The 12,080-nt window shown below is 37.9% G+C and overlaps 1 protein-coding gene across 3 annotated transcripts in view; it reads left to right on the top strand.

Moving 5' to 3' along the window:
- The window catches only part of LOC121295116 (coiled-coil domain-containing protein 33-like), a 120,231-nt gene that overhangs the window by 45,852 nt on the left and 62,299 nt on the right, over positions 1–12,080 (top strand). For all 3 annotated transcript variants that reach the window (XM_041219523.1, XM_041219524.1, XM_041219525.1), the window contains exon 7: positions 5,103–5,212. In XM_041219523.1, the coding sequence (XP_041075457.1) occupies positions 5,103–5,212 (110 nt within the window). The remainder of the gene's footprint in view (positions 1–5,102; positions 5,213–12,080) is intronic.

Raw genomic sequence — 12,080 nt, 5'->3', positions numbered from 1 at the left:
CCATTAACCAACCATCTTCTTCCACTATTTTGACTTGGATACTTTACAGCCAGTAACACGCTTTGACCCAAAAGACACTTAAATGATTTCAAAGTGAAACAGTCACAGACTTTCTAAAATAAAGCAAGAAGACATTTGATTTTTTTTTTTTTAAATCAAAATAAATGTTTTTATCTAACATGTGGTTCTTTCAAAACTGCACAGTTGAGACCAGTGAATAAACGTGCACAGCAGGTATGATTTAGGAAATTATTTAGTTGTCTTCATCCGCTTACAAAAAGAAGAAAGTCTTCACTTATTGAGGAGTTGAAACTGATCATTTCAGGCGTGTGGCAATAAATATCCACCAAACCTGTGCATAAAGCCATGGTAAAGTCATGTAGCTATGATGGATCCAAAGTATGTCAGATTTTACCAAAGCTACACCGTATTTGTGAATTGCCAGTACTCTACTAGACATATTATTCTTATTTTTAAGCCGTGCTTATTCCATCTTTAATCAATGCACAGTGCAAAGCCACCAACACCACCCCGAGGTAAAACTGGCAGCATGTCTTTGATGATGGGTGTCATTTGTGAGCTGACACTGTAAAGCAATCATTCAAAAAGAAGGGCTGTTGTCTGGGCTGAGATTTTATCTGAAACCGATTGAAAGGATCTTGAGAGGTGCTTCTTTCCTGAAGCATATCGTCGCTGGCGTATTGATTGATTGTCATCTGAAACATAATCTGAGCCTGGGACTGGGCAGTCGACTCATCTCCTGGCTTGGGAGGCTCTGGATAGAGTGACAGACTCTATTAGGTCCAGAAATGAAAACATATAAAATCTCCCAGCCTTGTTCAAACTAAAGGCATCTTCAATTACAGCAGACTTTGTGATGCGGTGTAATTTGAACCTTTTTTTTTCCCCCCTACGTGAAGGCCCAAGTTTCTGTTCAATTTAGTGCTCACGAAAGTGGCACTGGCTTCAGTCAGACATATTGTCGGCAGTGAGTAAACCAAGATTTGTTCATTAAAGCCCTATAGAGGTGTTGTCCAATAGAAATGACATGTTTTACTGTGTCAGCCTATAATACACACCTCACATGGGCTAGTGTCTCTTCCCTATACAGCTGGCACACAGCTGTATTCTATGATTCTCTCAATGAAGTTATATTGCAGTAAACATGATTTGTTTCACTGTTACATTACATCATTTTAACCTCATATATACAGGTCGTTTTACAGATCTGTTTTACTTCATGTTTATAAACTATTTGATCAGAGATGATGTTGGGATTATGAAGAACAAAAAAAAAAGTTTTTGTTTGGTTTTAACAAGCTCCTGAGGTTAAACTCAATACATTCAGAAAGTTAAAACATACATTAATAATACATTTAAGAACTGTACACCTATAATTCCCCAAACTATAAGGTGCTTTTCTGTTATAATCCATTACAATCCTAGTGATACCAGTGAAAACTGATTGTATATGGTGAAGATGTGATTAATCCAGATTAGTATTGAACTCTGTGTTTCTACACCCTGCTTTTCTACTGGGTGGGGACCAATGGATATTATTTCCTGCAAGGTTGTCCAACTGTAACATTACATTATCATTCCCTGTGAGATTCCTCCTTGCATGTTTTACACACACATGAGAAAAGGTGGGGGCACACAGGGAGCGTTATCTTTCCTGGCTGCAAATACATTGGAAACCTGTAACAACTAATCTGTGTCTTCAAGGTTCATCATATTTATAAAAGGCATCCTTTTCATTGTTGGGTATTTTTGTTTAATGCCAGCGTTCATTTGTTGCAGAGGCCTGGATTCAAATCATTACGAAACAACACAATTTTGAATTGGATGGCTTAAGCTACTTGAAATTTATATCATTGTTTTAAAGCCAGTTACAAGATTCTGTTAGCTTTTAGAGGGCAGCTACCTGTTCATAATGACTGCTCTACTTAGAACCTGGTTGGCTGAGATTATTATTGAGGATAATAATAATAATAATAATAATAATAATAATAATAATAATAATAATAATAATAATAATGGAAAGACTAATTACATCAACATGTTTTGTGTAGGGTTGGAACTAAAGGAAAGCAAGTGGTTAAAAAACCAAGGTCATCTTAAATGGCAGTGGCTACATTTATACAGCTTTGTTCTCTGCCGCACAGAATAATGAATAATAACAGAAGGCATATTCGCTTTTTTTTCTCCTTCTTTGCAACAAAAAGAGAAAACTATCTCTCTGAAATTGCTTTCCCTGCTCCGCAAGTCTGCTGCCCTGAAAGGCCTTTCTGTTGATGGTAATTGCAGTGTGTGGAGCTGATTATTTTGGCAACGTGAGTCCAGGTGGTTAAGTGACAAAATAATTACACGTGGGACTTAATAGCTTCTCTCAAAGGACAGGCAGAATGATTGCTTGGATGTGATCAGCATGCTGATGGGGGGGGCTGGAGATTCAAAACAGCATTTTGAACAGAGCTGATTATTTCTTTGTTTGGTTTGGTGACGTAAACTCGTTCTGAGCGCCTTTATTTACAAGGTTTTGAAAGTGACCTTATTGGAGGACAGAGAAGTTAAAGATAGACAGACATGCGGTGGTGGGATGCTACTCTTTGAAACATTAAAATCATTCCAGTAGAACTTAATCAAGATAAGTCAAATAAATCCACAAATTAAGACAACACCAGAACTGTGCTGATAGACAATAATCCTGACGTTTCTCTCACTGTGCCGCCAGCTTCTATAGAGGTACATTGAAGCATTTAACAAATCACATGGGAAAGAATGAGCGCACATGTGTTCCCATTTCATGTAATTTGTGTCCGAAGCAGTAAATTACTTTTAAAAATAAATAAATAAATAAATAAATAAACTGGCTCCATAGCCTATAAAGCTAAACAAATACTTTGTAGACCGTTGCTGTTTGATATTCTTTATAAATATATTCTTTATCACTATCTTCCTTTTTCCTTTTTGCTTTTTTGCTTAAACAAACATTTAATTTATTTTGAAGGAAATTAAACAATGTTTGTGGGGTACCGCTCATTACCCGACATTCAGATAACAAGCTTGCTATTATTAGTAGTCATAGTCCTCATAGTAGTGTAGTAGAGTTGTTGTTGCTGCTGCTTTAAATAATCAGTAGACTATAAATATATAACATGCTTCAGTAATGGATGTAATTTTGGATTCATTTATCCAACCATTATACCAGCCGATACCAGCCCCCTCCCCCTTGGCCCACCCACTTTTAGAAGGGCTCTGGCACCGTTGCATTATGGTAAATGTATGTACAGTATTTTATTTTTATATTCTGTGCTGGAGGGACTACCATTTTTGGGTGTGAGAAACCTGTCACTTTGTGATGGAAATGACTGTACTGGTAACTACAGTAAGTCAAGACCACTAAACTCCTTCCGTGACATAAGCTGTATGCAAATGTTACCGGGGTGAGGGGGGTGGGGCTGGTAACCAAGCCAAACCAGTACAGGAGGGTGGCGCAGCTACAGCAGGGGCAACTACGCTGAGGCTAAGCCACCTCTGTGCCGTGTAGTGATCCGACTATGCCAGCTCTATAAAGAAGGAGCAACTGAAATGTAATGTTTGCCAATTTTCCCTTTGTTTAACAGCACAGGTTCATTTATTGGGAAAGAGCAATGCATGAACCACAAGGAAAGTAGAGGACAAGCAAAGATGGAGTTCAATGTTTTTATTAATAAGATAAAATAGCTTTTCGTATTTACACAAATAGTATATATCAAACAGATCCTTTTTCCCCCCAGAGCTTCGTAAAAACAGAGTCCTATTAGTTATCAGCTACACAAATTAGACACCATCGCTCACAGACCAGTATCACAGTTTGTAAAGCATGAACGAGCACCTAAGCAGATAAAAACAATCCAGTTAGTTACATTGGTGAATTGGAGATGTGGTTGAGGACTCGGTCAACAAAATGTATTCCAATCAAAATGACTCCTAGTGAGTCCTCAATCTCACCTCCAATGGAATTCAGATACTGAGCACATATTCCATTGATGAAATAATTCCATTCTCACAGCTATCAAAGAAAGGAAATGGATTTTCATTTTACAGGCTGAATAATCACATAGGGGTGAACCCGGAATCACATAGCGCCGATACCTCCTTATTCATTTTTTTTTCCCACAAAGTGCTTTTCATTTTTTGTGTGTGTGTTTTTTCTGAAGCCTGCTCCTTTGCAAGGAGGGTATATCAGGCTTTTGTCTTTGTATGTGATTACGTCACCTACCAGCCCTGCTGCTGCCTTCCCCCGTGCACGCTACACTCTCCCCTGTCAGCCTCAAGTCCACCCCAGGCTTGCTCATCAGGCTACAGTCGAGTGCGTGCCGGGGTACCTGCGTCCACCAATGTAGCGAACCTCAGTTCCCACAGGCAGGCTCCTCACACAGGGTGAGGCAATCCACACACAGAAGGAGGGCGGGAGCGAACCCGGGACCTCTCGCACTGCATAGCGCTATCAAGCATAGCGCTGATACCGCTGTACAAAAGAGCTGGCTCCTTTGCAAGGAGCGTATATCGGGCTTATGTCTTTGTATGTGATTACATCACCTATCAGCCCTGCTGCTGCCTTCCCCAGTGCATGCTACATCAGCAAGGGTCATGTTTGCAGTTTTTGCTAGACAAAATGTGAAACAAACCGTTGTCTTCAAGGGGAGGTTCTTTGACAAATCCACAGTAGATTGTCAAATCCAGCCCTAGAATTAATCAGCTAGAAAGATGTGAAGGAAATATTGCTGGCCTGATATAGGCTGTAGCTTTATCCTAGGGATTTCCAGATGGCTTATATAGCCAGCACAATGCACAGTAAAATGGTAAAATGAAAACTACACTGTAACCTTCTCCATTGTACATCAACAGTGAGAAACAATAACATTAGGGGGCTATCATTTTACATTCAAGAGGATACAAGTGGTCATGGACAAATGTTCATTTTTTGTTTTGTTTATTTACATTAATTATGCTGCAAAATTCTTGGAACTACCCCAAACTCCCTTGATACATTTAATGAGTTAAAATGGAGGTTTCAACCACATGTCTTTCCTTATTTTTTTTCCTAAACACTCCAGTGGTGATCCTGAATGTAGCGGACAGCCGAACCAAAGAGCTGCTGGCCAGTTACCGGCTCCCAATCCACTACCTGCAGCCCTTCCACCACTATCACATGGAGCTTGTGCAGGTCAGTACTTCATTGTTTCATGACCCCTTAACATTGCACTGAAGATCCTTCTGTCTGTGTGTTGCACTTCATATTATTTCATATATCAGGAAAACTGTGTATCCAGTTGTCATGGAATTTGGTGTTGACACTATCTGATGTGTCTGGCTGTCTGTGCATTTGTCAAATCTGTAGCTAGATTTAAAACATTCACACTTCCTTCCTTCCTTCCTTTTGTTCAATTTGAATCTTTTTTTAAAAAAGCCCATATAAGCACAGTGTTTGGGCCATCAATAAAGAGCGTGAACATGTCTAAAAATAAAGACAGAAAGCTGAATACATATATGCTGAATAACAGAAGCCCAATGCATAATTCAAACAAAAATTAGTGGGTATTTACATGCTGTTCTGTAGTACCCAGCACAGATACAGCATTTCTTGGTAATTGCTGTTGGCTACTTAGAGACTGCCAGGGGACAGACCAGGCATGCAATATATATATATACCCTGTCTGTGATTTAGTAAAGCACTTTATCCCTTCGCTGGAGCACAGTGGGAGACTGAGGAGCTACAACTCTGCTGGTATTAAACATGGGCTGTAGAAGTGGAAGGTATATAACCACAGGCTACATTCATCAATGTGGAGGGCAAGTCGTGCATAACCAATGCTTTTTACTATCCCTTAGGTAAAAGCAGCATTCATTGAGTATGCTGCAAGGCCAAGTGCCAAATGATATTATTTAAGTGGCGTTTGCATAAGCGTGTACACTCTCATATGTTCTTCATAAAGTAAAAATATTGGGGGTTTATTTTGGTATCCTATAGCATGTGTACTGACCCATGGTTATGTAATCTGAGTTTATTAAAATGAAAATATAAAAAAAAACCAAAGTGTTGGAATTTTGTTGTGTTTTTGAATTCCTTATATATATATATATATATATATATATATATATATATATATATCATATATATATATATATCAACCCTAGTGGGGGGGGGGGATCACCCCCCCCCCCAACCCAACTCGAACACCACCCCACCTTTGTTTTCCTATTTTTTTGGTCAATTTCCTCATATTCCTCACAATATTAAGGCTTAAAGAAAATCATATTTTAACTAGAAGAGTGTTTTATCTCAAATCATTTTGTTTGTGGGGTGTTTTAGGGGAATGGTTTGTTATAAAAATATGTTTCTGTTTTATTCCCCAATAAAGTGTAATGTGTAGAAATTATAGGCACCGTGCAAACTTTCAGACAACGTAACAAGAACCAGTGTTCTGCTGATCTCACCTCAGGACACATGACAGACTTTTTTTTTTTTTTTTACAGAATCTAAAGATATATCCCAGTTATACAGAATTGTTTTTAAATAATAATAATAATAATAATAATAATAATAATAATAATAATAATAATAATAATAATAATAATAATAATAATAATAATAGAACTGCCAGGCAGTTTTACGGCTCCCAAGCCCCAGTATCAGTACCCGTCTAAGCGTGTTTAGTTCTCAATGTGCAGAGTTTAAAATCTTCAACTTCAACTGTTTCACAGAAGAAGATTTTGAAAGTTTTTTTTTTTTTTTTTTAAATGTGTCAGGCAGCCATCTTGTTTAACGCGAGTTTCTTAAAAGTCAGTTATATTGCTACAGTGTCAAGGATGAGGCTTGCGAAGTTTAGAGTTAGTCAAGTAAACCGTTTGTCAACTGAGGCAGTTTTAAATTTCAGATGAAACCGTACACCTGGCGGCCATCTTGTTTTATAAAACATAACCACTTTGACATATTTGTATTCCATTGTTACTGGGACAATAACGACCATGTTCGGAGTTTGTTGGTGAAACGGTGTTCAAATAGCAGCAGTTTGTTAAGGGCGCGTTTCGATAAGATTTGTGGCAGCCATTTTGACTTTAAAATTTATCGCAGAAACTTCTGCTTCGCAAACTTGATGTGGGTTTGAATGCTGATGATATATGCCAATTGTCAGATCAATTGCTTCACCAGTTCCCAAGAAGAAGATTTCAAAAGATTTCTAAAAAATGCATCAAATGGCCATCTTTGTTTCCCATCAACACAATTTTTAAAAAATTAGTTGTACAGATACAGTATCAGGGAAGATGCTTGTGATGTTTGGAGTTAGTCAAGTAAATTGTTTGTCAACTGGCGCAGGTTTAAATTTCAAATGTAAACGTATAAGTGGCGGCCATCTTGTTTTATAAAACATCACCATTTTCACATATTTGTATCCCATTGTTACTGGGACAATAACTACCAAGTTTGGAGTTCAAACAGCAGCAGTTTTTTTTAGGGATGCGTTTTGATAAGATTTGTTGCAGCCATTTTGACATGAAAAATTATCACAGCAACTTCTGCTTCGCAAACTTGATGCGGGTTTGGATTCTGATGATATATGCCAAGTTTCAGATAAATCTCTTTACCGGTTCCCAAGAAGAAGATTTTGAAAGGTTTTATTGCAAAATGCATCACGGCGCCAATTGCAAGGACAATTTTGCAACAGCAAAATTGTTTTCAGCATCTGACAGCCAATGTATCCAGCTTGTTACCTGCCAAGTCAGAACATGATCAGTCACACAGCATCAAAGCAGCAGCAGCAGTTTAAAGTTTTGGGAAGAAAAAAATAATAATAATAAAAAAATGAATTAAGGAAAAAAAAAAATCTTAAGAATAACACTGTTGTTCATTTTCTTGTTTAAATCGCTGTTTACATGACCTCAGTTCAATGGGTTTGTAAATCCTTTGCAGCTACAGGTTTTTACTATACAAAAGTTTTTGTTCCGCATGAAGCTGTATACAACTAAGTATTCAGAAGTCATAAGGGTTCAAATACTTTCATACAAACATGTGTAAACAGAATTGCAGTAACACACAGAGTAAACAGTTTGTTGCTGGGGACATCCACTCCCCCTGACATTAATCAGCGTTGAAGCTTTTCCCCCCACAGGTGAGGTGTATAGGATTGTATACTCTTAACAGCTGGTCTGTATGACAAAGACAACAAAATCTCGGTTATTAATAGACTGCTAAGCACTGCAGTTAACAAAGTCTTGCATTTTTACTTACTCTGCAGTGAAGCCATAGTTACCCAGTTATGGGTACTGTGCATATCCTCAGCTGTCCTTGTTTCCGCAGGGGAGACAATGGTTGCACACACAGCAGACTGGCAGGGGAAATGTAACCTGTGATATTTGTTTTGACAGCTAGGATCAGGACAAATAAGAAACTGATTAAGTCTGATCCCGGGGCTCTGTTCATTTTCTTGAAACATTTCACAAGTATAAAAACACTGCTTTGAGGCAAGCCATTTTTTTTTGTTTTTTAAATTAGTAGTCGCCAGTTGTATTTTAGGCTTAGCTCACCGCTATCGCTCCTGCACTCGGACCGGCGACCTCCAGGCTATAGAGTGCATCATGCGCTCCATGCGGAACGCCTTTACCGGATGTGCCACTTGGGAGCCCCAAGCCATTGTTTTTTGTCTTGTGCGTATGAATAAGATTCAGCAGTACGACTTTGTGTTAGTTCTGCGTTATTCAGATTCAGACACTTTTTTTTTAACCCAGCTCTTTTGATAATCCATATACACGCTCTCTTTCTTAATCTGTTGTGTAATATCAACGTCTCCCTTATTCAACTGTTTAAAACTAATTCACTAGCTGTTCATGGCTGGGTTCAAATCAGGCACAAGTGAAATAAGTTTGGTGGTATAAACTTAGCCTGGGCCCAAAACCGCCATACAGTTTGGCACAGTTAGGTATTCCAGCTGGACCAAACCTTGCAGAGTTGTCTCCTTGTGGTGGGTGATATACAGTATAAACCACCTAGATTTGCAATGGAACTGTAACTCATGCCCCGGGTGGTGAGACATTGTCTGAAGCTGGCAAAAAATGGTATTACTGTATAGTACCTTTGACCACATTTGTCATTTAGTGTTAATTCCCTCAATGTTCATGGGCATTTCCTAACAGTTTTATCAGCTGTCATCTTTTAAGGAAGTCTGAGACCCAAACACTTTTGTTACCTGAAAATCGAGCAGGGCAAAGAGCATCCAATATCCTCGTGTAGCCTTGACTGCTAAGGCAAAGTGCTTACATTAGGCGTCTTTCTTTCGTCATCAGTGCTAGATTAACAAGGCATAAGGAAGTTGTACTTTCACTAATTTTACTAAGTTCCCAGATCATCTATGTTGCTGCTTTCAGAATTTGATTTGAGGAAATGCCTGCCTTAGTTACTTAAAAAGTATTTTGCACTTTGTTGTCACACAGTTGTATAATATTGATATACAGTAACTGGGTTCAGATGAAGAAATAAGTATTTTAATCCACACGGAGTACTAATACTATGTAAATATGGATATACACGTTGGATGTTTTCAAGAGACAACCTCATTATATTTTGTTCATGGGACTGCCTAGGTGGATGTCGCATTTCTCAGGAAATATTGGAACGGTGCATAATAGCAGGTGGTTCTAAATGTTAGCATTCCAGGGGGATCTGCAAGTATGAGGCAGCAGTGACTGTATAAATACACCCCCCCCGTTCTGCTCCCTCATTGCTACACTCCCGTTGTTCCTGTGCTTCAGGGTCCTTCTTCAGACTGCTCTACTAAGGCTGACCGAGACCCAGCCTGCAATTAGAGACTGCTAGGGATGAATTATTCATTGTCTCCTGGACCCCCCCTTCGTGCTGCTTTCCCAGTGCTTCTGAACATGAGGCTCTGGTGTTGAACAGGTTTAACCATTTCTTTCCCCCTTCTTTATCTGGTGATAGATTTCATGAAAGGTGATGCATCCACACATTCCTCCGTGTTGCCTGTCTGCCTGCCTCTCCACCCTTCAGTTTTTACTCATTTTGTCAGACTGCAGACAGGAATGACATGTTATGGAGAACTCATCACCTCTGAAGATTTAAAGAGGCCTGGGTTCAGAACTAACTGGTAGTCAATACTGTACTTAACAGCTTTAATGGCCTATAATTAATAATACATATTATTAGTACAAATATATAATCAATATCAGAATATCTGAATGTCTCGATTATTTGGAGCTGTGGACAGTCATTTTTCAGGGGCATTATCTTCCTCAAATGAGTTTTTCTTAAACGATTCACACAAGTTTCAAAATGCCTTTCCTATCACTTATTGAATGGTAGTTATTTTTATAATGCAGCTTTTATTTAACCCAAACGCCTGTTACGAATAATTCATTTAGGATTTTTATTATTTTGTGATTTTTATTTTAATTATTTGATGTGGCCATCTTTTTATCTTTCTTCGCTGCTTGTAATTTCAAAAATGGGAATCAAGCTGGGGGGGGGGGGGAAACCGTACACACTCAAATAATACAGTACTGTTATGTAACAAAGTTTACTGTTTTTATTTGAAAATCATTTATAATGGAATTCATCTTGTAAATATCTCATCTGTTTTTGACATAGTGTACATTTTTATACCAGCACTAGAAAACGAAGCGTGATGAAGCACATCCAGGTGAAAGAAAGTAGAAGGCACCTCAATAACAGAGTGCATGACAGATCCTCAAAGCGGACTCTTTTTTCAAAGCCGTAGTATCTTGCACACTCACGGCTGCATGTTTTGATGGATGTGGGATTATAAAGCTGTGTGCTGCTCTCCCCAATCCTTGTTGTTTATGCCCCCAATAAATATTGATTTGCTGCTTGTTATTTTTATAGAGGGCACTCTGGAGGGCGATCAGCCATACCACCACTCATTGTTCCTCCTGGTTAGAGCTGTAATGATGGCCTTTGCCGGAGATAGTATAGCAGCCCAGCCATTTTGTTTCTGTCCCTGTGATTGATGTCCAGTTTAGATTTTCGTCAAACAATTGGTGATGTAATTGTACAATAACTTACCATTGTACGAGTTCATAAAGATATTGAACGCACACTAAAAAACTGCACCATATATTTACAGTTGTGATATAATTGTGTGACCCCAAAATTAAAATAAAAAAGCAATTTATTTATAGATCTTCTTAATATGAACATGAATGTGTAGAATATATTTTTGTGTGCCCATTGCATTGCAAATAAACAGAATGAAACATAACACAAGAGATTACAAACACATTTTGGTATTTACAATATAACAATATGTTTATTAAGCTACCACTTGTGTTTTGTGCATTTGAACAGTTAAATAAGCACTGGAATGGGTTTAGCATCAGTTCCATCAGATGTATATTTTTTATTCTTAAGCATTTGTTTTCTTGATATTTGACTGGTTGTAATGGAATAAGCATTTGCTGACAGGTACCTTAATAAGAAAAGCATATACGTACATTTGAGCAAGAAAAACATATTCAGTAGTCATAAATAATTAAAGAAACTAAATTCAATAACAAATACAAACAGTCTTCAAAGTTATGCGACATTCACCACAAAAAATCTGTCATAATTTCATTGTTCTTTCTAATTTACTTGCCTTTATGTTCTGCAAAGGGCCAGAACATGCCCCAAACAATTACAGGTCACAAGAAATGAATTGTTTCTCAGTTACAAATGTTGGATAAATTTCAAAATATAGATGAGTAATCTACTGGTACTGTACATGTAGTTAGACTATAGTAACCATTTACTACTATTTACTGCATGTGCAGAACCCAATTCTGTGACTGGGAGGATGGGACTCAATACATTAACACCTGGTACTTTATTTAACAAAGAATTTCCTGATCACATAAATTGCAGATGGATGTGTGGTATGATATCTTGCTGATGAGTATTTGTATGTTTTTTTTTTTTTTTCCCAAAATTTTGCTCAGCATACTGCTAGTTATTTATTTGAATACATCAGTTAAAATCACATAGTAAACCCCTGTTGGCACTAATCAAATATATACAGCTTACCTTT

The sequence above is a fragment of the Polyodon spathula genome, chromosome 19 (genome assembly GCF_017654505.1).
Source record: "Polyodon spathula isolate WHYD16114869_AA chromosome 19, ASM1765450v1, whole genome shotgun sequence".
NCBI classification, from domain to species: Eukaryota; Metazoa; Chordata; class Actinopteri; order Acipenseriformes; family Polyodontidae; genus Polyodon; species Polyodon spathula.
The sequence above is the reverse complement of the archived record's forward strand: the minus strand, read 5'-3'. Positions and strand labels throughout refer to the sequence as shown.